General features: G+C 42.3%; 3 protein-coding genes and 1 long non-coding RNA gene across 4 annotated transcripts; 1 reads left to right on the top strand and 3 right to left on the bottom strand.

Moving 5' to 3' along the window:
• The first annotated feature begins 562 nt into the window (after nucleotides 1–562).
• Nucleotides 563–17,949, top strand: LOC120728084. The gene is made up of 3 exons (XR_005694638.1): nucleotides 563–727; nucleotides 14,144–14,148; nucleotides 17,937–17,949. It is a non-coding gene; the product is annotated as an uncharacterized LOC120728084 (long non-coding RNA).
• On the bottom strand, nucleotides 8,004–12,674 carry LOC120728082 (C-type mannose receptor 2-like). Its single transcript, XM_040022782.1, has 6 exons — nucleotides 12,233–12,674; nucleotides 11,814–12,004; nucleotides 11,075–11,270; nucleotides 10,600–10,938; nucleotides 9,968–10,059; nucleotides 8,004–8,884 (listed from the first exon to the last, which is right to left on the bottom strand). Exons 1-6 carry the CDS (start codon nucleotides 12,264–12,266, stop codon nucleotides 8,765–8,767), a joined length of 972 nt encoding a protein of 323 aa, XP_039878716.1. The 5' UTR covers nucleotides 12,267–12,674; the 3' UTR covers nucleotides 8,004–8,764.
• On the bottom strand, nucleotides 16,151–19,980 carry LOC120728083 (macrophage mannose receptor 1-like). The gene is made up of 4 exons (XM_040022783.1): nucleotides 19,792–19,980; nucleotides 19,316–19,535; nucleotides 18,877–19,209; nucleotides 16,151–17,887 (listed from the first exon to the last, which is right to left on the bottom strand). The coding sequence occupies exons 1-4, from the start codon at nucleotides 19,858–19,860 to the stop codon at nucleotides 17,721–17,723; spliced, it is 789 nt and encodes a 262-aa protein (XP_039878717.1). The 5' UTR covers nucleotides 19,861–19,980; the 3' UTR covers nucleotides 16,151–17,720.
• A 2,983-nt stretch (nucleotides 19,981–22,963) lies between these two features.
• Nucleotides 22,964–27,301, bottom strand: LOC120728081 (macrophage mannose receptor 1-like). The gene is made up of 5 exons (XM_040022781.1): nucleotides 26,641–27,301; nucleotides 26,037–26,244; nucleotides 25,540–25,881; nucleotides 25,197–25,291; nucleotides 22,964–24,173 (listed from the first exon to the last, which is right to left on the bottom strand). The coding sequence occupies exons 1-5, from the start codon at nucleotides 26,845–26,847 to the stop codon at nucleotides 24,051–24,053; spliced, it is 975 nt and encodes a 324-aa protein (XP_039878715.1). The 5' UTR covers nucleotides 26,848–27,301; the 3' UTR covers nucleotides 22,964–24,050.
• Between the last annotated feature and the right edge of the window lie 280 nt (nucleotides 27,302–27,581).

Genomic DNA, 27,581 nt, shown 5'->3' with positions numbered 1-27,581 from the left:
GCACACCTGAGGTTACTTGATTTTTTGCTAGCAATTTTATCTTTTTAGTGAGCAACTTCTCACTTTTTAACGAGCAACTTCTCGTTTTATGACCCCAGGCAACTTCCTGTGTCCTTTCTGCTGGTGAGCAACTTCTTAGTTTATGACAGCAGGCAACTTCCTGTGTCCTTTCTGCTTTAATTTACAAAACAACAGGCAACTTCCTGTGTTTCTATGTGGGCCACTAATGAAGGCTCCTCAGTGTATCCCACTTGTTACTATGTGGGCCACTGAAGAAGGCCTCGCCAGCGTATCCCGTTTCTATGTGGATCACTGATTTAGGCATAACACAGTCTTATAAAATAAAAAGACACGTGCCTACCTTCGTCAGGATCCCACTTCTGACACCAAAATTGAAGGAAACGGCTTCCAGGGCCTAATCCGTGGATCGACTTCCTTCGAGGCGTGGACGTCTATCAGCAGAGAATGTACCTCCACCTATCAGCAGAGAATGTCCCTTAGTCTGTAACACAGTCAAATATATTCTCAAGTAATATTCAAGCATGCCATTCAGCGTGTTAGTACGAGCTCGGGAGCAGCTTGGGAGAACAAGAAAACAGAGACTGCTTCAGGTTGTCTTCCCAAATTGACTCAACTTTATTCACAAGTACAACAGTTTATATAGAGGGTAAAATTCATGAGACAGCAGATTATCAGTTTAAACCAGTACAGACCAAGATAAGGGAGCGTCTTCCTACCCTTGGGTGAAGAAGCATCCTTTGTATAGTTTATTAGTTCAGATACAATTGTGATTATCTCAGCGACATATTTTCAAGGCACGAAATAAAGAGTTCTTTCATTAGTGAATTCTGAAACAAACCATCTGGCCTTCAACAGGCGTCTCCTAAGAGATTTAGAAACTAATGTAGCTGAGGGAGTGATCTCTGTGGTATTTCAACCTTGTACCAGCCTGTGATTCTCACACATCAATTCTTGGGTCAAAGAGAAAAATAACTAAAACAAAGGGGCCTTATTGAATGACAGAGTTTTCCTGCATAATGTCACTATAAAACAATATCCAGTAAATGCTCCCATGGTACTAAAATACCTAACAGGGATGGTGACTCAAAGCGAGCAAGGCAGCAAAGCTTGTTTTTCCCAAAACATTATTTCTCAATTACTAACAGAAGTTAGTAGTACTGATTGTGACTTGTGTGTAACTCCTCCTGTACTTCACACAAGGCTCAACAAGGTCTGCATCAGGTGTTGAGGAACCAGGGCACCCTGACGAGAAGTGGGCTACTGGAACAAGAAGGCATCGGTGGGCAAGAGACGAAAACAGGGGGTTGTTGGAATGCTACTACGCAAGTAACCCTGGCGGAAGGGGCTACATGAATAGGATGAGGGACCTATGGATTCTTCGATACCCAACATCCACAATGACAGCGAAACAACTAGTAGCTCAGTGTTCCAACATTCGAAAGAAGGGACTGCTCTCACAGTTAGAGATTGACGAGGTATAACATAAATGCTACGGCAAGGGGGAGCCAGGACACCAGGTCAGGGGGGAGATATCATCACCCCCACCCGAGATTGGGTACCAAGCCCCAAGTGCGATAGGAGAAGGATCGTTGAGTGCGAGAGGAACTGACCTGAAAGATAGGATCATGGCCAAGCTTGAAACCTGGACCCCCCGTAGCCGATTACCAAGATTACGTGAAGTACCCACAGAAGGTCTGCTAGATGATGTTAATGCAGCACTACGGATGATACCTACAGCCACGATTACCGACACTAACAAGCTGATCTACAATACGGCAGCAGTGATCAGTGAGATGCTTGGCTACAAGTTGAACAGCCACAAGGGGCATCTCCTCCATGGAGAAGGAGGCTAGAGGCTAAGATCAAGGTAGCACGGAGGGAGGTTAGCCAACTATCGGATTTGCAGAAAGGCGCGATGAGGAAGGTGCCTAAGAAGTACAGGAAGCTGTCCATACCTGAGGCCTTGGAAACTGCCAAGCAACGACTCACAGCCTTGGCCAGCCGCTTGAGGAGGTACACCAGAGAGATAGAAGGCAGGAGAATAAACCAGCTGTTCTCCACTGAACTCTCAGTGGCAGGGGAACAATATGAGAACAGCACCACCAAGGCTGGAGACGGAACAATACTGGAAGAGCATATGGGAGAAGGACGCAACCCATAACGGCAATGCTCAGTGGCAGACCACAGCGACCTCCCCGAACAGGATCCAGTAACCATCACAGTGGCAGATATCCAAGAAAGGGTCTCCAGTATGAAGAGTTGGACAGCACCAGGCCCTGACATGGTTCACGCCTACTGGCTGAAGAAGCTGACTGCACTCCACGAGCACAAATGAACCAGCTGCTTAATGATTAATTACAGAAAATTGTGAGAATAATTAGTTAATTTTTTTAATCTATTGACAGCACTAATATGTATCCCTCAAGCTCGGGTCCTCTACCAGAGGCCTGGGAGCTTGAGGGTCCTGCGCAGTATCTTAGCTGTTCCTAGGACTGCGCTCTTCTGGACAGAGATCTCCGATGTTGTTCCCGGGATCTGCTGGAGCCTCTCGCCTAGTTTGGGAGTCACCGCACCTAGTGCTCCGATTACCACTGGGACCACCGTCACCTTCACCCTCCACATCTTCTCGAGCTCTTCTCTGAGCCCTTGGTATTTCTCGAGCTTCTCATGTTCCTTCTGCCTGATGTTGCTGTCAAAAGGCGATGCTCTGCATGTCAACAAGAAAACAGGGACTGTGACCATTGTTTCAAATGTGGCAGTGACTCTCACTGGGCAAAAGGATGTAAAGTAAGGGGAACTCAGAAGCGGGGAAACTGGGCGGGGCTGTGACTGCGGGACAAGCAACAGCTTCAGCACCAATGTCCCAATGTGACAACATTCCCAAGGCCCAAAGCTTATCCCATGCATCACCAACTGACTCAGGAAATCCTAAAATTAGGAACCAACCCCCAAACGTGTTCAATCTGAGTACCAAAAAAAGAAAAGTAGCACAGCTCATGGGCAAAAAGTGTCTAGTGTGGTGTAGAATGAACAACTGCAAAACACAGGCACTGTGGGACACGGGAGCTCAAGTTTCAATAATGAGTGCAAGCTGGAAATCAGACAATTTACCTCACTTAGAAGTTCACCACATCAGTGATTTACTAAGTAAGGATGAAGTCAAAGGAGCTTGCAAAGAAAAGCGTCTGGACTTCTTTAAGTTACTTGAAGACGTTTCACCTCTCATCCGAGAAGCTTCTTCAGTTCTAAGGTCAAATGGTGGAGAGTCCCAGATATAAACCTAGTGGGAGTAACCCCCCACAGAGGGACAAAAGGACCCCCTGATGATCCTCTAATCGCCTGAGCCAAGGTGTGAAACTGGGTGTGGGTCCCAATCAGCCAGAGTTTCGGGTGAGCTCATTGTGAAACCTGGCCCCACCTTATCATGCGAATTCCTGAGATCAGATGGCCCAGGATGTGAGTGGGCGTTAAAGCGTCTGGGAAGGGAACTCAAAACTGGATTATAGATGGCAGAGAGTTGGTGTCGTAAACCACCGCCTCTGTTCAAAGATGGTCGCTCATAGTGGACATAGATGGCTAATCTCAGGAATTCGCATGATAAGGTGGGGCCAGGTTTCACAATGAACTCACCCGAAACTCTGGCTGATTGGGACCCACACCCAGTTTCACACCTTGGCTCAGGCTATTAGAGGATCATCAGGGGGTCCTTTTGTCCCTCTGTGGGGGGTTACTCCCACTAGGTTTATATCTGGGACTCTCCACCATTTGACCTTAGAACTGAAGAAGCTTCTCGGAAGAGAGGTGAAACGTCTTCAAGTAACTTAAAGAAGTCCAGACGCGTTTCTTTGCAAGCTCCTTTGACTACGATGACCTGGATGACTGAGAACCTTCACAGACAAGTAAGGATGAACTTTTAGACTTGAGAGCCGTACATGGATCTGAAGTCCCTTTCCAGGGTTGGGTAGAAGTTAGCCTTAGCCTTTGTGATCCGAGAGGAAAAGCTGTAGCTCAGAATGAGGTTCTGGTTCCAATCCTAGTAAGTCAGGATGTGATGCAAAAACCAATAATGGGGTTTAATGCTATTGAGGAACTGATAAAAAAAGACACTACTCAGTCCAGTGAAAGCTTGTCTTTACTCAGAAACTCTCTAAGAGTAGGAAGCACTGTTGAACCTTATCCACACCACCAGTAGCGAGATAGTTACTTATCCTGTCAGATCAGGAAGCAAAGCTATTGTCGTACAGCCTTAGTAGTTCCATCAAAACAGACTTAAAGGTAAAAAGTGATATTGCTTTTTGAGCCAGATGAAAACCTGTCTTTAGATGAGGGTCTGAAATCTAACTGCCAGTTGCTGTCTGTATCAGGCAATACCTGCAAAGTCAATATCTATGTTACTAATGTTACCAAAAATGGTTTTGCCACCTAAAACCCTTCTAGGTAACATAGAGAGGGTAACACACAGTTATCCTGTGAGTCTCAAAGAAGCTCAGATAGGTTCAGTTGTAGAAAAAAAACAATCAGAACTCACCTAGCTTACCAGAAGAGCCTTGGGAACCACCTGTCAATTTGGGCCACCTTAACACAGAACAACAGGCAGCTGTCATGGAAATGTTAAGGGAGGAGTCAGGCGCATTTGCTAAACACAAAGAGGAAGTTGGTTACATAAAAAAAATCTAAAAATGGATATCAAACTCACTGATCAGATTCCTGGAGCCAAATCCTATAATGCGCTCCCACGTGCTCTCTATGATGAAGTAAAAAGTCACATTCAGAACTTGTTAAAAAAAGACTTTATCCGCAAATCAACCTCACCATATGCCTCTCCAGTAGTGTGTGTGAGGAGGCGGGATGGAGGCCTGAGACTGTGTGTCGATTATAGGGGCCTCAATAAAAAGACCATTCCAGACAGACACCCTATTCCACGAATACAGGAAATCCTTGATGGACTTGGCGGCAATACGTGGTTTAGTGTGCTTGATCAAGGCAAAGCGTACTATCAAGGTGAAATCAGCGAAGACTCGAAAACATATAGAATAGAATAGGATAGAATTCAACTTTATTGTCATTGCACATGCACAGGTACAGGGCAACGAAATGCAGTTTGCATCCATCCAGAAGTGCTTTAGTGATATAGATATATTACAATATATATTAGCAATAATATAGATATGTGAGTATATTACAGAAATGGGTCTATTATGGTATGTTATAATGTACACGGTATGAAGTATGTTGTGAATATTCTATAACTATAAGTATGTACAGGCTGTAGTGAGTACAAGCTATTTACAGGATATGAACAGGATATAAATATGAAAAACTATACAGAATATGAAATAAATAACTTTACAGAATCTGAGATATACAGCTATACAGAAATGGGAACTATGCAAGTTGTAAACAGTTGTAGGATTAAAGATTATCGAATGTACAGAATGATTATTTACACAGAGCTATACAGTAGTGCAGTTAAGATAAGTGAGGGTGTAGATAGTTTCTACAGAGGCTATATAAAGTGCTAGTGGTTGTGAGTGGTGGTTCAGTCCATGTTATTATTGTGTGTTTGAGGGTACAGTTGTCCATTGTGGGTGTGTGTATGTTCAGTCCATGAGTTTAACGTGGGTCAGATGTCAGGAGGCAGAGTTCAGGAGTCTGACAGCTGTGGGGAAGAAGCTGTTCCGGTACCTGGTGGTCTTAGTCCGGAGGCTCCTGTAGCGCCTCCCAGAGGGCAGGAGGGTGAAGAGTCCATGCGATGGGTGACTGGGGTCTTTGATGATTTTCCCAGCCCTTTTCAGACACCGCTTCCTGTAGATGTCTTTTATGGCAGGAAGTGGTGCTCCGGCGATGCGCTGGGCAGTTTTCACGACCCTCTGCAACGCCTTCCGGTCCGAGGCAGAGCAGTTCCCATACCAGACTGTTATACAGTTGGTCAGGATGCTCTCGATGGTGCAACGATAGAAGTTCACCAGGATGTCTGAGGACAGGTGGTTCTTCCTCAGAGTCCTCAAGAAGAAGAGGCGCTGGTGAGCCTTCTTGACCAGCTTGGAGCAGTTGGTCGTCCAGGTGAGATCCTCTGAGATGTGGACTCCCAGGAACTTGAAGCTGCTCACACGCTCCACAGCCGTCCCCTTAATGTGGATGGGTGGATGTGGGTCAGCATTCCTCCTGTAGTCCACGATGACTTCACAACACCCTGGGGGCTGTGTGAATGGAATAGAATTCCATTTGGACTCACCAATGTGCCTTCAGCTTTCCAACGTAGTATGGAGGAAAGTTTAGAAGGCTTGAGGGACAAAATATGCACTCCATATTTAGATGATGTTTTAGTGTACAGTCAAACATTTGAGCAGCATATTGAAGATTTGAGATCAGTTCTCAAACGTCAGCAGGCTTGGGGAGTAAAACTAAGACCTGATAAATGTGACTTGTTTAAAAATGAGGTCCGCTATGTGGGCAAAATCATTTCAGCAGACGGTTACAAAATGGATGAAAAAGAGGTACAAGCAGGACGAGCTTTGAAGGACAACCCACCAACAAACATTAAAGAGCTGAGAAAGCTTTTAGGATTTTTAGAATACTACCGAAGCTATGCACAAGATTTTTCAAGACATGCAAAGTGCCTATATGATTTACTCTCAGTTGACCACACCCAAACACCAGCGCGGTCAGCCAAGGCGGGGCATGCTGCACCCACCCAAAAAATCATATGGAGTGACAGCCACCCAAAAAGCACTAGACTATTTGGTGGATGTTTTGACTAATCCACCCGTGATGGCTTATCCTAAGTTTGAGGAACCCTTCATTCTGCACATCGATGCATCAGAAGAAGGCTTTGGTGCAGTTTTGTACCAGAGGCAGGACAGTAAATTAAGAGTAATTGGATATGGATCAAGAACATTAACACAGGCTGAGAAGAACTACAGGTGGCACTCAGGGAAACTTGAGTTTTTGGCACTAAAATGGGCGGCGACTGAGCGCTTTAGAGACTATTTGTTCTATGCTTCCTCAGTGACAGTATACAGTGACAACAACCCTTTAACCTATGTTTTAGGCACAGCTAAACTGAATGCGACAGGACACAGATGGGTTTCCGAGCTGGCTGATTTTAACATAACACTGAAATACCAACCTGGAAAAAGTAACGTGGATGCAGACTTTTTGTCCAGAACACCTTCTAGTATGAACTCATACATGTCAGAATGTACTGAGCTGTGTTCGCCTGAAGTGTTAAGCGCAGTACTGAATGCCATTGAAACACAGGAAGAAAAACAACTGGATTGGATATCAGCTATAACGTGCAACCCAGAAGTAAATAAAATACTTACAGAAACTCAGCCAGATGTGAGAATCACAACACAGGAGCTATTACAAGCTCAAAAGCAGGACTCTGCCGTAGCTTATGTTCTCAACTTAAAGAGCACAGGTGCAAGCTTTGACAAAACATCAGCGACCAAAAATCCTAAAGTAAAACAGCTACTACACGAGTGGAAAAAGCTGTTTATTTCAGATGATGGGTTGCTGATACGAAAGACTGTGACTTATACTCAGATTGTGATTCCAGAATCGTACAAAGAACTGGTGTACAAACACCTTCACTGCGAAATGGGTCACTTGTGGGTGGACCGTGTGATGAATTTGGCAAGGAGTAGGTTTTATTGGCCGAATATGTACAAAGATATTGAGTTTTTCATCACACGTGTGCAAATGTAATATTCAGAAAAAACCTACAGTTCAGCGTAGCGCCTCCATGTGTCACGTGCCGGCTACTGCACCCTTTGAAATGGTTTCAATAGACTATGTGCATCTCGAAAAGAGCAGGGGAGGGTATGAGTATGTTTTAGTGTTACAGGACAACTTCACCAAGTTTGCTCAAGCCTACCCTACACGCAACAAATCTGGCAAAACAGCAGCAGATACAATTTTTAATGACTTTTCCTTGAAATTTGGTTTTCCTGGTAAATTACATCATGATCAAGGCAGAGAATTTGGAAACCATTTATTCAAACAGCTGCAGAAGTACACAGGAATAGCTAATTCAAAGACTACACCCTACCATCCACAGGGGAACCCAGTGGAAAGGTTTAATCGCACCGTGCTGTGAATGCTGCGGACCCTGGATGAGGAAAAGAAAGAAAACTGGATGACTATGTCAACAAAGTTGTGCATGCCGATAATTGCACAACTAGTGACAGGATACTCGCCCTTTTATTTACTCTTTGGTAGACATCCACGTCTCCCTATTGATGTAATTTTTGGACTGAGTGAGACAAACAAATGCAAATCAGGATAATGATGAGCCGGCCCATCTCATAATATTCGTGCTGTCAGCTTTAATCTAGTTAAAATTATGCTAACGCCATAATCGCACCAATGTGGCAAATCTCCGTTAGCAAGTTCGCCCCGTGCGTGGGGCTGACCTGCTTTTGTGAAGAATGCGCCATCTTTACAGCCTCTATCAGCTTCTAATTCTGCTTCTACTGCATCAAACACTCAGCGGCTGTCTCTAAAGTGCAACAGCGAAAAACCGCATGTATTAAAATTACAGTGAACTGTCACGAAATACCCAGCAAACGTCCTGTGTTTTAAATGTTAACAGGTAAGAATAAAACTATGCAAAGACATCATAATTAGATTTTTGTTTTGTTTGGATGATGATATTCACACAAAGCATAGAATAATATGATAATATGGCACAATAGCACTTGAAAGGTCAAAGGCCAAAACAACATTTCTTGAACTATTTTCAGACGATGCTCTTCTTCTTCGTTTCCTCGTCCTTGTGGAAGACCGATCCATCTGACTGCTTCGTCCAGCTCAGTTTGACGTCTCCCCGTACTCCCTGCTCCTTCAGCTTCTGTTGGATCTGACACACACAAATACTTAATATTACTCAGACAATAATATACACTAAATTCTTCAGAAACTATTTTTAAGAGAAGATATTTAAATTTGCAGTAATATTTCACAAGAGAGTTGATGACTAATAATAATGTCTAATAAAACTACAAAAGCACATGAGATTGGTCCAAATATTGGAAATGAAATATATAAAAAGTTATTATAATGTGTGATAAAAATAAAACAATCCCAGATGTAAATGTGGCGCAGCTACTCTTAAAGGAGGACTATTTGAACACCTTGTGCTTTTCAGACTCTGGTTACTATTTTTTGATCGCTCTTTGCAAGCGTCGTACTGACCACGTGTACTTTATATCTGTGACTTCAGTGGATCTTAAACTTGTGCACAGAGCAAGCACTCGTGGATTAAATCGAACCTCATTTTCATAACCAGGACTACAACAAGCTACAAACCAGAGGCCAAACGGGATCACGGTCCTGAGCTGAGGCATTTGGCTTGAACACTGTGGGCTGATGATTTTCACAGTACTCGAAGGATTACTCCCCACAGCTTCATCTGCCAGGATGACACAGACTGACACTCATGGCTCTTACATATAGTCTAACTGAGAACTCAAAACCTGACTCAGCCTAAGGTACATGAGCTGAAGGAGGTGTCTGTGCAAACAAGCATGACAAAACATTTTGTGTAGACAACTTTAATACACAGATGAAATCATCTCTAATATTCAGTGTTTTGAATATTGAAGAAAAATGTATTTATATGCTGTAATAAAGCACTTGTTTAGTGATCAAGTAGAAGTAATACACTGCTTTAAGTTTGATTTGAGAAAAATTCTTGTTTCTTTATTGTTTTGAAGCAGATACAGTCGACTGGCAGTTTCAGTGACACATCACGAGGACAGACCCAGAAGTAGTGAGTCTTAGGTTGCTCACACAGTCGTGCAACTCAATCCAGCCAGATTGTTAGGTCCACATTCAGTGTTGTGATAAAGCTGCAATTTTTAAATACATGCACACATACACAGATGTATGTGTGCATGTATAATCTCTCTCTCGTGTATATTAATAAATAAACATGACTTGCCTGGTTCAGCATGGCTTCCATCACATCAGGGTGGGTCAGATCCAGACCGGAGTTTATCAGGTTCACTTTCACCACTTCCTTGTAAACAGGTGCTTTTAAAATAAGAACAAATTGTTACATCCTTCATCAGCTCTATCTTTCACTTGCATTTTCATATTCTGCTTTTAAATACATAATTTACTTGCAATAAAACACTTACGAGTGCCAAAATCTCAGATTAACCTTCTTGGTGTGTTGTTTGCTGTTTTAATTTTATATATAAGCGACAACCAGAAAACAGAAATGGCCCATTTGTTATGACTCATCCTGTCATACTAATATTCACAATAATTTTACAGTGTTCACTTCAAACCTCTGAACTGAACACAACGGTTGATGCAGCTTCCATCACAACACTGAATGTGGGTCTGGCAGAATAAACTGTGTGACCACTTGAGGTTTCTGGGTGACAAAATGTGAAGCCACCAGTTAGGAGCTCACTGTACAGGACTGTTTTCTCACATACAGTTACTTTCACATATTGAGCAGCTGCCACCACAACAGTGGATGTACAGCAAGAACCTTTTACATTAGGGTGTAGTGTTTGTAAATTGTGACCAATAGCAGCCAATGATTCAGGTAGTAATGCTTACCAACATTGCAAACAAACTCCTTCTGTGAGTCACAATTCCAGTCCTCCCATTTTGCATTTTCTTCCAAGTTTGCTGCCACACAAGTCTCTGCTCCATTCTTGCCATTGGGTTCATTTGTTTTCCAATATGTAAATGAGGAGTTACTTCCATCCGTCCACTTCCAGGACTCTCTGAAAAGGCCGATCCACACCCTTATCCCTGGAGGTACCAGGTTATCTATCTTCTGGTTCTCTGTCATGTTCCTCACACTGGCCAGGTCTGTGTAATGAAGTCTGCAGTAGCTCCGGGCATCCGCCCATGACGTTATAATGTCAATGAAGACAAATGTCCTAGTCGACCCTGAAAACAGACCATACTCAAGTGCTGTGTACAACCGTAAATGCATTTGTCTAAACAATTAGGCCGTTGTTGAAACATCAATAAAAGTTCGGCAACAAAAATTTAAAAAATGAGCTGCTTTGTTGAAAATCCTCACCTCTGTTATCAGAGCAGACGAATCTGAACACACTCGCACAAGGGCAATCAAACCACGGTCCATCAAGCATAAATACGCAGTTTTCTATAACCCATTGGTTATCTGGTTGTCCAGGTGACCAGTTTCTGAACTCACTGGTTTCTGACATTGACCACTGCCAGCCATTGATGTCATCATACAGCCCGATCCAGACTCTCTGAAAGCACCAGTGGGTTTGTTTCATTAGACATAAAATATATGAGTTAGGCTGTCAGATTATCAGTAAGCACTGATATATACAGTATAAAACATTTCATATTTTGTGATATTTTGTAATTTAGTTCTTTAATTTTTTTCCATTTTTATTTATAAAGATTAATACAAATTAAGAAAATCTCAATTAATTTGTAGATTTTTGCATCACAATTTTTCTGTCAAAAAGATTTTCCACTTGACAAAAATTATATTCAAATATTTGGAAGTTCACAAGATGCTAACGCTAACCTTATTCAGTTCAATTCAAAATGGTTCATAATAATTCAGTTTTATTTTTATAAAAGCAAATCACAACAACTGTTGCCTCAGTCTGCTTTATTAAACTGTAAAGTCAACGATCAGATGAACCCACGTGAGCACTTGGCAACAGTGAGAAAAGAAAAGTGATCTTTCAAGCAAATATAGTTCAGTACCATAAAATTCAAATAATGTACAAAAACCTAAAGTCCTACTGTCACAAAAAAAAGCCAGAAAAATAATTTACATTGCCGTATTTCATGGTGGTCATTTTGCTTAAATCTACTTTGCTGTTCAGCATCTGCACATCCTTAAAGTCGTCTATAGTAGCCAGGTCTATGTATTTGTCTCTGCAGTAACTCAGCGCTTCAGGCCAGCTCTTCGGCTCATAAACAAACTGGTAGTGATGTTTAACATCTGAGGCGACGGCACACAGGCCTGCAAACACAGTAAATAAATGAGTTTAGCTTCAATGCATTTCTGTGTAATCTATTCTTTTGGCAGAAAATTTGTGTCAGGAGTAAATATAACGCACTAATGCAGCATCTTTTTCATTTCTGTGAAGAAAAACAATGAAAGGGGAAGTCCCTTAGAGCTACAGTAATAATCTTCATCACAAGGATCACACTTAAATATGATGATGGAAACGTAATAATTCAGACTTGCCTGATGCTGCTATGATGAACAGAGCTTTTTCCATTCTTGTATGTTCCCTGCTTTCTCCTTTGGTCCGACTGTTGTAACATGACTTCTCATCTTCATCTTCATGCAAAATGAATATGCAAGTTACTTCCAAGGAGGCGATGGACGCATGTGTGTGTGCAGAAGTCAATTCAAAACAAGTCAAATCAGTTTTCCTTACAGTCAATCGTTTGCATGAGGGCGTCCTAGCTAATTAGGACATAAAGGAAACCTACTTACACCCCATCTAGAAAAACATGGATGGAACAGAAGTAATAAGATTCACAGATATTTTATATACACTTTTATACCACTTCATGAAAAAGGTAAAGCCTTCAAATCACACAAGCACGAATATCATGAGATGGGCCGGCTCAAAACTGTGTTAAGGGTTCAAATGTTGAGGAGGGATACAGGAGGGATTCAAAATCACGTGTGGGGAGATGAACGGTCACACACTCAGCGTCGATCTCCGCCCAATAATACACAAGCAGTTGTTTTTATAGCATCAGGGTATTATTGATGACGCCCCCTCATGCGTCAAAGCAGATACAATACATGCATAACTTCCAAAACCACAAATGTTCTGGTAACAACTTTTGACACAGTTTGAAAAGAACATTTTCTTCGCCTCCAAGCCAGGGGCCTCATCTCGCTTTTGCTTCTCCAAAACCTCAGATGCATGCTCTGCAACAAAACTGTCAGTTCTGCAGGCACTTTGTTTCACCTCGCCTACTAAAGCTCCCAACCAGACAGAGGCCACTCTCATATGTGTAACCATCTAACTAAAACTATATATGTATATATTGAATAAATGCTTTAATTAAATCCCACTACTCAAAGCTTAATAAAAAGAATATAAACGAATAAAAGACAATAATGACAAAACACTCAGGCCTTTATTCAGGCCTGTTTCTAGATTATATGTGATATATGTATTGTAAGCATGTATGCAATCCTTCCATAGCTCTAGGCCACTTTGCTCAATAGATCGGCCGGACATCGCGCCGGACGAAGCTTCTGACCATCAATTAACTGACCGAGTTTCAACTCTTTAACCCTTTAAGACCTACCATAGAACCAAGCCCACCAGAGCTTATAGTATATTTTTACCTGCTGTGGAGCCATTTTTTGGAGCATTTCAAGTTGCTATACATCAATACAACCATTACAGCCTAAATTTTAATAATATGTATGCATTAAGTGTATATATATATATATATATATATATATATATATATACACTTAATGCATACATATTAATGCAACTACCGACCAATAACCTGCCTCAGTACCACATGGAAGCTCCTGTCAGCCATCATATCGGCTAAGATGAACAGGCACATGGGTCAATACATGAGCGGGACACAGAAAGGAATTGGCAAGAATACCAGAGGCGCAAAACACCAGCTACTGGTAGACAGAACAATCAGCCGAGACTGCAAGACCAGACTGACCAACCTGTGCGCTGCCTGGATTGATTACAAGAAGGCCTATGACTCAATGCCCCACAGCTGGATACTGGAATGCCTAGAATTGTACAAGATCAATGGGACCCTAAGAGCCTTCATCAGGAACTCAATGGGGATGTGGCGTACAACACTAGAGGCCAACTCCAAGCCCATAGCACAAGTCACCATCAAGTGCGGGATCTACCAAGGAGATGCTCTGTCCCCACTGCTCTTCTGCATAGGTCTGAACCCCCTCAGTGAGATCATTAACAAGACTGGCTACGGATACCGACTACGGAACGGAGCAGTTGTCAGCCACCTCCTGTACATGGATGACATCAAGCTGTATGCCAAGAGTGAACGAGACATCGATTCACTGATCCACACCACCAGGATATACAGCAATGACATTGGGAGAAGTGTAGTCGGATGGTAACAAAGAGAGGGAAGGTAGTCAGAACTGAGGGGATTGAACTACCAGAAGGCAACATTGCAGACATAGAGGACAGTTACAAGTACTTGGGGATCCCGCAGGCGAATGGGAACCATGAAGAGGCCGCTAGAAAAGCTGCAACCACCAAGTACCTGCAGAGGGTCAGGCAAGTCCTGAGGAGTCAGCTGAATGGTAAGAACAAGATCCGGGCCATCAACACGTACGCCCTGCCCGTGATCAGGTACCCTGCTGGGGTAATAGGCTGGCCAAAGGAGGAGATAGAAGCCACTGACATAAAGACAAGAAAGCTCCTTACCATGCATGGAGGGTTTCACCCCAAGTCCAGCACCCTGAGGCTGTACGCTAAGCGGAAGGAAGGGGGCCGGGGACTGGTGAGTGTCAGCACCACAGTCCAGGATGAGACAACGAACATCCAAGAATACATTGGGAAGATGGCCCCAACTGACAGCGTGCTCAGTGAATACCTCAGGCAGCAGAAACCCAAGAAAGAGGAGGGAGACGAGGAACCATCATGGAAGGACAGGGCCCTGCACGGTATGTACCACCGGCAGATAGAGGAGGTGGCTGATATCCAGAAATCCTACCAGTGGCTGGACAAAGCTGGACTGAAAGACAGCACAGAGGCACTAATCATGGCAGCACAAGAACAAGCTCTGAGTACAAGATCCATAGAGGCTGGGGTCTATCACACCAGGCAAGACCCCAGGTGCAGGCTGTGTAAAGATGCCCCAGAGACAATCCAGCACATAACAGCAGGGTGCAAGATGCTAGCAGGCAAGGCATACATGGAACGCCATAACCAAGTGGCCGGCATAGTGTACAGGAACATCTGTGCCGAGTATAACCTGGAAGTCCCGAGGTCAAAATGGGAGATGCCCCCAAGGGTGGTGGAGAAAGACCGAGCTAAGATCCTGTGGGACTTCCAGATACAGACGGACAAAATGGTGGTGGCTAACCAACCGGACATAGTGGTGGTAGACAAACAGAAGAAGATGGCCGTAGTGATCGATGTAGCGGTTCCCAATGACAGCAACATCAGGAAGAAGGAACACGAGAAGCTGGAGAAATACCAAGGGCTCAGAGAAGAGCTCGAGAGGATGTGGAGGGTGAAGGTGACGGTGGTCCCCGTGGTAATCGGAGCACTAGGTGCGGTGACTCCCAAGCTAGGCGAGTGGCTCCAGCAGATCCCGGGAACAACATCGGAGATCTCTGTCCAGAAGAGCGCAGTCCTGGGAACAGCTAAGATACTGCGCAGGACCCTCAAGCTCCCAGGCCTCTGGTAGAGGACCCGAGCTTGAAGGATAAACCGCCCGCAGGGGCGTGCTGGGTGTTTTTTTTTTTTTTATATGTATGTATGTACACAATCACCAACTGCAATCAAGTGTTTCTTTATTTTATGTATTAATCACTTAAGTAATAATAATATCACTTTGCGTCCCTTAGTTATATATATGTTGGATCACCTTAATGCTCTATCACATGTTAATTCTACACACATACAGTGGGGCATTGCAAGTTCATGGGAGACACTGAACAGACTATGAGACACCTTTTTTCTTATCTCGGGAGGTTGGAGGAAGGGAGGCAACGGCTAAGTGGAAAGTCGTAATTCTCTCTCTGAAAGGAAGGTTTCAAGGATGAATTGAACTGCAGGTGTAGAGCCACGTGATGTGCTGTGAAATGCCTTTTGTCTCTTTGTTTTTGTCTGTTCGTATATAAGACATGAGGGCGGCGGCCATCATTAGAGATCACTTTGGCGTTTGACCAGAGTGCTCTCTCTGCAGCATGTGGTTAAAACTTCCATGACACTGGCAGTGAGTCTTTTCCAGAGAGATCTATCACGTTTTCACACGAGGTCATCCATATGTGTTTGGATTATTTCCCCCTTAATAATAAACACCAGAAACTGCATTTATTTTTACTTGTGTTATCTTTATCTAATATTTAAATTTGTTTGATGATCTGAAGCAAAATGTGCAAAAAAATGAGGAAATGGTGACCAGAGTAAACGTTTTTTCACACCACTGTATACGACAACACCAGCATCAACAGTGAAACGCAGAGAACAGAGAGACACAATCAGAGACGCGGGGAAGATAAAAATTACAACCAGCACTACAGATAAAATCAAATGTGTGAACACAAGATGTTACAAGCACTGAACTCATCAACATATTGTAAAAAGAACCAGAGACTCAGTATCATGAAAACTGGATGAAAATACAATAAAAACAAAAATTAAGATTACAATGAAAACAACTAAATAGAAACGATCTTAATGCACACATGCAGGTAATGTTGATTCTGTTCTTTTGGACGCAGCGTTTGGAGTGAGAGAACCGCTTCACCGCTCATCCAGGACACTTCTTCAGGCTCCGAAAGTGTGACGTCCAGAAGAATAGAACTAACTTTCCAGCTCGAAACAGAATCTCAAACTTGAAAATATTAAATACGTTTTCCAAAGTCCAAAACACGACTAATACCCAAAATGAGAAACTCTCAAATAAAACTTTCTTTTTTCTGTTTGTAAAATCATCGGTCTGGGCTTCACATCACAAACGAGTAGCTAAAAACAGCTGTTCCACTTAAAATGTTTGATGTTTAACTTCATGTAGCATCAACTCTGACACCTTTTAAAATGATATAGTCACAAACATTAGACAGTAAAAAAATCCTAATAATTTTGAAAAGAACAAAGAATGAAAACTCTTCACAGGCTACTCTTGACTTTTCGAGCTTCCTTCTTTGTTTGCTTCTCATCCTTGTAGAAAACCTCCCCACCTGACTGCGTCCTCCAGCTCAGGCTGATGTCTCCATCGACTCTCTGGTCCTTCAGCTTCTGTTTAAGCTGCAACACAAAAAACATGTTTGCCTGAATATCACTCAGAAAAACGTCTCCAGCTATATCCTGCATATTTTACTCAGCTGATTTGAAGGGATCATATTAATTAGAATTTAAATATAATTTACACTGAATATACTGCTGTCTTTTTGTGGGCAGTGACATCACAGGCACATAAATCACTTCACTGGAGGGCGATTTGAGGCATGCACTGTGTTCAGCACACACCCCACACAGTTTGGCTGAGCAATCATGGCAGCTACTCTAGAGGTGGAAAACTCCTGTAGGTGGCACCAGTGGAGCAATAGATATCCATGTCATACTGCATCTGTGTGCCAGGAGCAGGGAGGAAAGCCCTCCACAGGGTTATTACCACCACTCGGTGCTCTCTACCCGCCCACGCAGACTAAGGTCCTTCCCACCCCGAACCTCTGCCAAACTTCTCAGGACATTAAACACAAAGATAAATAGATTAAAAATGACAGTAGTTATAGCTTTTGGTTAAAAACTAAGTGCTGGTGGAAGTTTGCAGTTGTTTAAATAAAGAGTGCATGCAACAAATGTCCATGTGAAATGTGTTGTGTTATCTTTGTTTTTTTTTTTCAATAGAATATTTACTGGTTACTTGTATGTTTGAGCTGGTTTTTCAAAGTTTTTCACTTTGTCGATCATAAAACTGGTTTTGGACATTTTTCACATGTGTAGTTGTAGTTTTGTTTCCAAAATTCAAAACCCAACAGAGTGCTGAAAAAGATGAAAAGGAAACACAAAGTAAAAATCTAAATGATCTGCCTGTTTCAGCACGTCTTCCATCACAGCAGGGTCACTCAGGTCCACACTGGAGTTTTTCACCAGTCCCAGTCTCACTACATGCTTGCTGCGAGCACGTACTTCTGTAAGTGAAAGAAAATAATGGTTAGGGTTAGCCGAAGAGGAGCAGAGAGCACACGCTGAAAGGTGTCATCATCTCCAAACTGTACAAAAGTGGGCATGAAACTCTACATGCACAAAGCCTAATTTACATCATGGAGCCCTGCTCCCCAAAGATGACATAGATGTAACACTGTGAAGCTGGGTTTTAGAAATAGGTAGTTAAAGCTTTTAAAACATGTTTAATGCCCTTTTCTGTCAGCACAGGACCTGACATTACCAGGTTAGCTGGTTGCTGCTAAAAGTCTTACATTAGTTTATATTAGCTAACTAATAGTAACAGGAAAAGTTTTTTGCTTGTCCAAATTAGTTTTATGTAAAGAACCGAGGATAAACTGCCCACTTTCACTCTGTTTCATAAGCAGTCAGTGGTTTTTTTTGTTGTTTGGCTAGCTGCACTGAAACTGGAGATCCAGCTGTTAGCTGCAATGTTCGGGTTTGCAAAGCACTTTATGAATGAGGACTGTGTGGAGGAGAGCCTCGGAGCCAGTTTACAACAGCACAGGTTACTACATGCACATCACACCACAGACATAACTGTGTTTCTTGTTTTTTAGTTAGCTAAAGTAAACTAATGCAAATCTACTGACTGCAACCAAACAGCCAACCCTGTGATGTCACGTTACGTACTGACAGAAGATGGCGCTAGACATGGTTTTAACTTTATGCAGCTGAGCGACAGTTGAATCTGTGTCAGTGTTTGATAGATAGATAGATAGATAGATAGATAGATAGATAGATAGATAGATAGATAGATAGATAGATAGATAGATTCATGCACACTTTAAAGGTTTCACTTCCTGGTATTTTGTTACATTTTTCAATGCAGCCTCCAGAACAGTTACTGTACAGGTTTGTCATTTTTGCACAAACAGAGGCACAACAGCGCTGCCATGTCTCTGCAAAGTCGAGCTAAATGACAACACTGACGGGATAGCATAGGCTAGCTTACCACAAACAAATGCTCTCTTATAATCACAGTTCCAATCTTCCCATTTTCCTTCCTTTTCAAAGTATGCTGCCACACACATCTCCTTGTGAAAATTGTTGTTTGGTTCTTTTGTATCCCAGTATCTAAACGAGGAGCTGGATCCATCTATCCACTTCCAGGAGTCTCTGAAAAGGCCGATCCAGGCTTTTTTTCCTTTGGGTATCAGCTCCTTTATCTTCTGGTTCTCTGACATGTTTCTCACACTGGCCAGGTCGGTGTAATGAGCTCTGCAGAAGCTCTGGGCGTCCGTCCATGTCATCTTTTTTTTGATGAAGACAAATGTCACATCTGACTCTGAAAAAGAAACAATAAACATGAAGGCAAATAGAAGCAGAGTCAGGAAAGACATCACAGAAAACCCTGTATTTTTGAATGGTTCTGTATTATTTAAAGTCCTCACCTGCGATGTAAATGCAGACTACATTATAGACGGCATCACAGTCTCCGTCATTCCATAATCCGCTGTCAAACATCTCTGCACAACATTCATTGCCTTTATGGTTATTTGGTTCTCCAGGTGACCAATTTCTGAGCTCAGGTTCTCCATCTTTGTAGAAACCCGTGTCGTCCATCGACCACCTCCAGCTGTTCACATCGTTGTACAAGCCGATCCAGGCTCGCTGTGTTTCATTGGGCAAAGGTGTGACATAAAGAACATGAACTCAACCATTGGCCCAATAATACATAGTAAATTTTAGCTCTAAGGACTTAAAAGATTTAAAATGTAAGAACAAAAAGTATTTTTCTCACACACGAAATACAGAATTTTACTTTACAGGCACCTTCTGATTTTCACATTACAAATTTCATGTGGATACCTTGAGCATCATCTGCACCTTATATAATTATTAAAAACGATGTTAAGGAGATATTTACATTGCTGTATTCTGAGTATTTCATTTTTTCCAAGTCTGCCATGTTGTTCAGAGTCTTCACATCCTCCATGCTTTCTATTGCAGCCAGGTCTGTGTAATACTGTCTGCAGTGCTGCTGTGCTTCAGTCCAGTTCTTCTGCTCATAAACAAAATGGTACTGACGCTGAGCACTTGAGGAAACGGCCCACAGCCCTGACACAGATGTGAATATTAATTACATGGTGAAAAACAAGCAAAACAAGTCTCTCATCCATTTCAGTCTGCTCGGTCGTGTTGATTATTTAATCTGTACAGCGATTAAAGAATGGTGTGTAGTTAAAATATTATGAAAGTCACCAGATGAAAAAAAAAATAAAGCTATTTATTTATTGTTAACTAATATTAAGAAAAATAGATTAAAATACTTGCCTGAAACCGCTTTGAGGAACAGAAGAAACTTTTCCATCCTCGTCTGTTTCATGTATGACGGTAAACATGGAGCTGCAAAGTAATAAGGAGGAAATAATTTGGATCAGATTTGCATGTCATGAAGGGGTAAATGAACTCAGTCATGCCTCAGTCATTATTTAAATGGAGAGAGAGAGGGGGGGGGGCAGTTTCAATAGTAACCACAAATTAAAAATGTGAAATTCCAGGTGGAAATTTAACATGATATAGAAAATAAAATGTGTATGTTGGATGTTCTAGTTTTATATTGGTCGTCTTTTTTACATGTGACTTCAAGCTTATGTCCCAGTGGCAGCTGGGTCACAAACTGGGCTTAACATGACTGTGTAGCATTGAGAATTTATACCCAACAGCCTGTGCTGTTCATGTTCTAGAACAAGATCTTCATGAAAACATCACTTTCTCTTGGGTTGTGATTAGAGGGAAGACTTAACACTGGTTAGGCTCCAGGGGACTTTCTGCTTGTTGTAAAGCATTCTTGAGTTTGGGAATGGATGGCCTGGAGGACGTGTTACTATGTAAATAAAAAGATGCAGCACCGGTGCTCACATGTTTACTCTAATCTTAAATTGTGTGTGTTGTAGCAGAGATCTGGCGAGGGAGGAGTGGCTAGCATGTGTCCAGACTGGAAGTTAACTGGATAACTCAGAGGCTAAGCCGGTGAGGAGAACACCAGGTCTTTATTGGCACGACCAATAAGATGTCATCTGTGCACAATGTTCTTCTTCTGCTGTCTGGTTTTCCACCTTTCCAATTTCTGAACTCAGCCTCACTATTTTCATAAGCAGCTGTAAACCTACAGTCCAGTCCAGGATCGCAGCCAGCAGGTGAAACTTGGATCATACCCTCATGAGCCTGTCCTGTCAGTGATTACTCCATGTGCCCAATGAAGACGTGAAGTGTACGAGCATTTGAACAGCCAGTGTCAAAAATATGTTTCAGTTAAACAGAGAGAGTGAATTTACATCGCTGTCTGTTATCAGATTTGCTCAAGTCCACCATGTCAGGGTCTTCACATCCTCCATGTTTTCTATGGTGGCCAGCTCCAATGCAGCGGCGATGAACAGAACAAGTTTCTCCATGCTTGTTTGTTCTGCTCGTATCTGTCACTGCACACACTCAGATAATGAAGTAACTCAGGAGGTTATACATGAACACGTTAATGTTTACATCATGCAAAGTTATTAAAAGGAGAATATTTGCTTGTGAGGTTATTTCGTGTCATATAACTGATACTGGAGACGCTGTTGGCTGGATGATGTAACCGTGGAGCTTTACTGATGCTGTTGGGATGTGATGAAGTTTCCTGAATGAACATAAAGGAAATGTGTAAGGAGTGATCATAAGGCAGCGATGTCTGTATGTGGATACCTGCTGCCAGCTCCATCACAAAGCTGCACATTCAGTGTCATTTAAGAGAAACAGGAGAGAGCAGCGTCAGACTGCCAGCAGCTGAAAGATCAATGTTTGAATTTTGTTCTTGTTTTCACATATGGCAAATTTTATATTACTGTAAGTAATTCTCTCCTTCAGCTGCATAAATGAACTAAAGTGGCTGTTGATGTAATTAAGGCATCAATTTAATCTTTTTTTAAACTGATACTAGTAAGAGGAGACGTTACAGTTATAGGTCATAATTCTGGGCTCTTGGGAAAATTAACCCCAAAAACCAAAAGGTTTGACCAAAACCACCTTTGCCATAGAGTAGGCTGAAAATTAATATCCAGCATATTCCAGTTGTTGGATGTTTGTAAGTCTCGATCCAGCATCATCCAACCATCCAGCGCCCAGGTGTGGTGAGCGGCTATGGAAGGATTATCTCCAGCAGTGTGAGGCCAGGTAAAGACATCTGTGGCCTGTGATGAGATGAAAACTTCCCATGCCAAGGCTGTATGGAGGAAACACTCACACCTCTCTGCAACTTTCCCCAGACACCTCCACATTTCCACCTTTTCCTAGCCTGTCTGCTTTGGTGAGGGACAAACCTGACAGACACACTCTGCAGAAGGTCAAATAAACAAGGGTTGACACCCACTGTGTGGAGCAGGGTGCGTGCTATATTATGGATTACACATCAGAGGAGAACTAGAACAGCGACACAGGAGGAGCGACACATCCTCCTGCTTTAAAGGAAAGGACTTGTTTCATACACTTTTTTGTGACAACAATCAAAATTCATCAAAAAATTTTCTCCCATTCTTTGTTTTCCTTTTATTTATCAGCACAGGTTATGCTGCTGTCACACGTACAGTTACTCAATGTTACCAGGTCAGTCCAGCAAGCCAACTTTTAGAGTCGATCCTCATCCCATCATGAAGCTGATGGATACAAAGAAACTGAAAGTAATATTGATCACATTTCACAGGATCCACACAGGGATTTAATGAAAAAAAAAAACCGACTAAAGAGGCAAAAAATAATGAAAACAGATGAGGATAGCAGGTAAACAAAATCAAAGGAAAACAGCACAAAACTCCACAATAGTTGAAACAGTTAAGATCAGTAAAAGCATCAAAAGATAAAAGGGACAAATCCTCAGCCAAAGACACTAGTGACAGACTTAAACTGAACGTGAGCCTTTATTACAGCAAAGCAAAATACAGACAAAAGTAAAGGGTGACAATGACGAAACTAGCAAAACCTAAACTGGAAGAAACCTAAAAACAAGCACAAAGAAACTAAAGACCTGAGACATGGAACAAGGTGTCGCGATCCTGGGCCTTCTGATGTTTATGGTTTATGCTTAAGTTCATTAGGTTATCTATTTGTTTATTAGTTTCCCCTTGTGTTTTCAACCCCTGTTAAGTCTCCCTCGTCCTTCATGTGTTTCGTGTCTGCGTTTCATTATGTTTCCTATTTTATTTTGATAGAGGTCCTGTGTTGTGTTCTGTTTTACTCTTCCCCTGTGGCGTCGTTATGTTCATGTTGTGTCTGCTGTGCCTTTCTGTCCCATGTTTCAGGTCCCTATGTTCTGTCTCCCCAGTCTGTTAAGTTTACATGTCTTGAGTTCAGTCAGTGTGTTTCCTGTTTTCACAGTCTGTGTCCTTTGTTAATGTTTCTAGTTTTGCTTCCCTTGTCTCGTCCTGCCTAATTACTCCCAGCTGTGCTCTCCTCCTGTGGCTCATTCCCCCTCGTTATCCCCGTTCTTCTCCGTGTTTCCAAGCAAGATTTATTATTAGTTTTCCCAGTTTAGTTTTGTTCTTTGTTTCCCTTCCACACCAGCAATAAAGCTGTTTTTTGAGTTTGCGTTTGGGTCCTTCTCTTGCCTGCACACAGACGTATTGTGACACAAGGAAAGCTGGAACTTGAGAAATGCAACAAGAGATACGCAGACAAAGGGCTTAAACACACCGAGAGATAGCGAGGGAACGAGACACGGGGGGAGAAATCACAATGAGACTGGGGGGGAAGCAAAACTGGGAACATGAGACAGGCACAGAGACAGGAACCAAGAAACTAGAAACTATGAATAAGAATGAAATCAAAGACTATTAATCATTCAAAAACACTAAATGCTGGGACACAGACCCACAACCATGACATGTCTTTATTATCTAAGAAGTAAAGGAACTTATTTAAGTCATTGGGGATGTCAGAAATGCGGTGTGGGTGTCTAAAACACCTTGGAGTTTGCTTCTGAAGATGAACTTATGTTAGAAAAACGATCGGTCTCCCTTTACTTATGCACTACAGACGTGTTGCTTAATTAGCTGACGCAGTGATGCAGATTGGAAAACAACAAAAGCATGAAGAATGGACACGAAACAAATCTTTTAAGAGAAATAATGCAACACTCAAAGCTTTTATCTTTGCTTAAGGGTTTTTTATCTTCTTTGTTTTCTTTGTGTCGCTGTGAAAAACGTTTCCATCTGACTGCTTCCTCCAGCTCAGGGTGATGTCCCCTCTAACCCCGTGGGCCTGGAGCTGCTGTTTAACCTGAGACACACAGAAAATGTAAGCCATAAAACTGTAATAGAGTCAATTCTTGACTGCAATTTTGTTCTTTTACAAGAAAAATATGTCCTATAACATTATCATATTTGCCAATATAATTACTGTTTAGGCCACTACAATAATTACAGTTGCTGGGCCTTTTACAAAGCCTTAGGGAGAGAGGAGAGGACGCACATACCAGGCCGGTGTCTTCTTTTTAATGGGAACAAAATAATTTCTGTTAATATTTACAATCTGATGTGGCAAACATACTGGTCTTGTTACACACCAGGGGGGTCAAGCCAAAGTAAAGACAGAAAAAACACAACATCTGAACCTCCAGAGTTCTGCAAACAGTCTTTGGACAGATGGACCAAGAATAATGTGTCCCAGCGAATGAAAGACACCGCTTACAATCTGAAGAATATCACATCATGTGTGGTCGCCACCAGTTTATGATGATGTGGCTGCTGAGAGAAGTAGCAGGAGGAATCATGAAGTGGACTCTCAGCTCAGGTTCAGAACCTGCAGAACTGATGGGACAGAGGGACGATGGGCCAAAGCAAACTGCAAAAGCAACCCAAGAGTTTCTCAAGACCAAAGTGAAGGCAGGGAAACCCACAAACAAGCAGGAATGAAACACAGCTGCAGTGAAACGCTGAGCAACACAAAGGAGGAAAGACAGCATTCAATGATGTCCACGTATTCCAGACTTCAGGAAATCAGTGACTGCAAAAGATTTTCATCAACCTTTAAAAAATCCATATCACAGTACGTTGGATCGTCCAGTTACCTTTGAGCCTTGGAAATCTGGCTATCTAAGTTGAAAATGACTAATAGTTAAACAGCTCAGTACTTTTGTTGAACCCCCTGAAATAAATCTGTACGTCTGTGCTTCAATCACACGTCGATTGATTTCAAATCTGTTTTTTGTTGAGAAGTTCTGACTTGTATGTAAACTGGAACTCTTGTTGCCAAAAGAAGAAACAAAAGAATATGAAAACGAAATTTTCCATTAAAAATTACCAGCTTCAGCATGTCGTCCATCACAGCAGCACGATTCAGATCCAGATGAGTGTTTTTCTCCAGCCTGATTCTCACCGCTTGCTTGTAAACAGGATCTTTTTAAAGAGAAAAGTAAGGTTCACGGTTAGCCAGTGAGGTTCACTGAAAGCTGCTTTCTGCGCATTTACAACAAACACCCACTGGATGTGCTGCCTGACTCCACAGAATTTGATGCATTATTAGTTTTGAAGTCCAACTTTCCAACTTTTATATGAATTACTTCTGTTTTGTTTTTAAGCTAAATGCACTGCATGCATGCAGCCGTGTGTAGATGTAGCTGAAGGCTGTCTGAATCATGGCTTACCACTGTAGCAGACAAATGGCTTCTTCCAGTCACAGTTCCAGTCCTCCCAGTTTCCAGAATGTTTAAAGTATGCTGCCACACAGTTCTCTCTCCAGTATTGGTTATTTGGTTCTTTTGTTTTCCAGTATCTAAATGTGGAGGTCCTTCCATCCGCCCACTTCCAGGAATCTCTGAAAAGGCCGATCCAGGCAGATCGATCTTCAGCAGGCACCAACTCCTTTACCCTCCGATTCTCTGACACGTTTCTCGCACTGGCCAGGTCTGTGTGATGAGCCCTGCAGTAGCTCTGAGCCTGAGCCCATGTCATCGTTTTGTCGATGAACACAAATGTCTCATTTTGCCCTGAAAATGGACCAAAGTGAAGTGTGCAGTGCACAAACATGAGGATACATCTTCACGTTAGCTACCACTGAGACAAATAGACCCAAAAAGTCTTTAAATCAAGAATGAAGTGCGCATGATTTGTTTGATGGTCGTGCACAGATTGAGATCCTCACCTCTGACATCAGAGCAGATTGCACTGAGGGTTTTGTCACAGGGTTTATCATTCCATTCTCCACTGCCAAAAATCTCTGCACAAAGTTCGTGTCCCCCTTCATTGTCCGGTTGTCCAGGCTTCCAGTTTCTGAACTCAGCCTCATCACTTCCGTCCGACCTCGACCACCTCCAGCTGCTCACGTCATTGTACAACCCGATCCAGGCTCGCTGTAAGCAACGAGTAACGAGTGACATCCCTGACTTTTCTGATTAGTGGTACATCATCTTTTTAAATATAGGAGAAATATTTATAAACAAGGTTTTTAAAGACAAAGTTTGTTAGTTTGAAAGTTTATAGATACACCCTGTCATTCATGGGTATTTCATTACATATTATAAAAAACGATACTACTGCAAAGGCTGGGGAATAACAATACCAAGGCATTTCAGTTAAGGTCAAGTGACTGTGGGCCCCAGTTTTAGCAGATCACATAAACGTACAATAAGAAAAAAAACAGGAAGAGGGGAATATTGCAGAGAAAAATTAAACACGTGAGTGTGTACAAGTATTTGAACTGCCAGTGTTACAGATATGTTGCAGTTAAACAGAGAGAGTGAACTCACATAGCTGTCGGCAGATTTATCAAATTTGTTCAAGTCCACCATGTCATTCAGGGTCTTCACATCCTCCATGTTTTCTATGGTGGCCAGGTCTGTGTAATACAGTCTGCAGTGCTGCTGTGCTTCAGTCCAGTTCTTCTGCTCATAAACAAAATGGTACTGACGTTCAGGATTTAAGGACACGGCCCACAGCCCTGCAGTGACGGACATGCATGATCACTTTTAAAAAAGTAACTTGACATTTCAGTGTAGTCTGAACTTATTCCAGCAGTAAAAGCATATCCAGTATTACTGCCACTGACATACTGTAGCTTTCTATTCAAGCTATCATTCTGTTTTCATTACAGCAAATATAAAAACACCTTAAAACACTTGCCTGATGCAGCGGCGATGAACAGAACAAGTTTCTCCATGCTTGTTTGTTCTGCTCGTATCTGTCACTGCACACACTCAGATAATGAAGTAACTCAGGAGGTTATACATGAACACGTTAATGTTTACATCATGCAAAGTTATTAAAAGGAGAATATTTGCTTGTGAGGTTATTTCGTGTCATATAACTGATACTGGAGACGCTGTTGGCTGGATGATGTATACCACAAAAATGTAGAATTAAATGTGAAATTCAAAGATATTCTCATCAATTATTGATTCTAAGTCTAGAACTTGAACTCCTTTGTTTTAATCCTCAGACGTCAGAGCAGACTGTGTTAAGGTAACATGGTCACAATTTCCATTGGTCCAGGATCCATTCCCACCTCGGTGAGCGCCGGGATCTTTGCCTTCCCTACTGTCTGGTTGTCTCAGTTTCTGAACTCAGCCTCACTGCTGTCATAGAAATGTCTGTTTGACATTGATCACCTTCAGCTGTTCACTTCATCGTACAGCCCAAACCAGGCTCGCCTCAGGTGTGCTTCAGTTAGTTAAACAGTAGCTTTGTGATA

The sequence above is a fragment of the Simochromis diagramma genome, unplaced genomic scaffold, assembly GCF_900408965.1.
Source record: "Simochromis diagramma unplaced genomic scaffold, fSimDia1.1 OVJJ01000308.1, whole genome shotgun sequence".
Classification (NCBI taxonomy): Eukaryota; Metazoa; Chordata; class Actinopteri; order Cichliformes; family Cichlidae; genus Simochromis; species Simochromis diagramma.
Note: the sequence above shows the minus strand (reverse complement) of the source record. Positions and strands in the feature narration are given on the sequence as shown.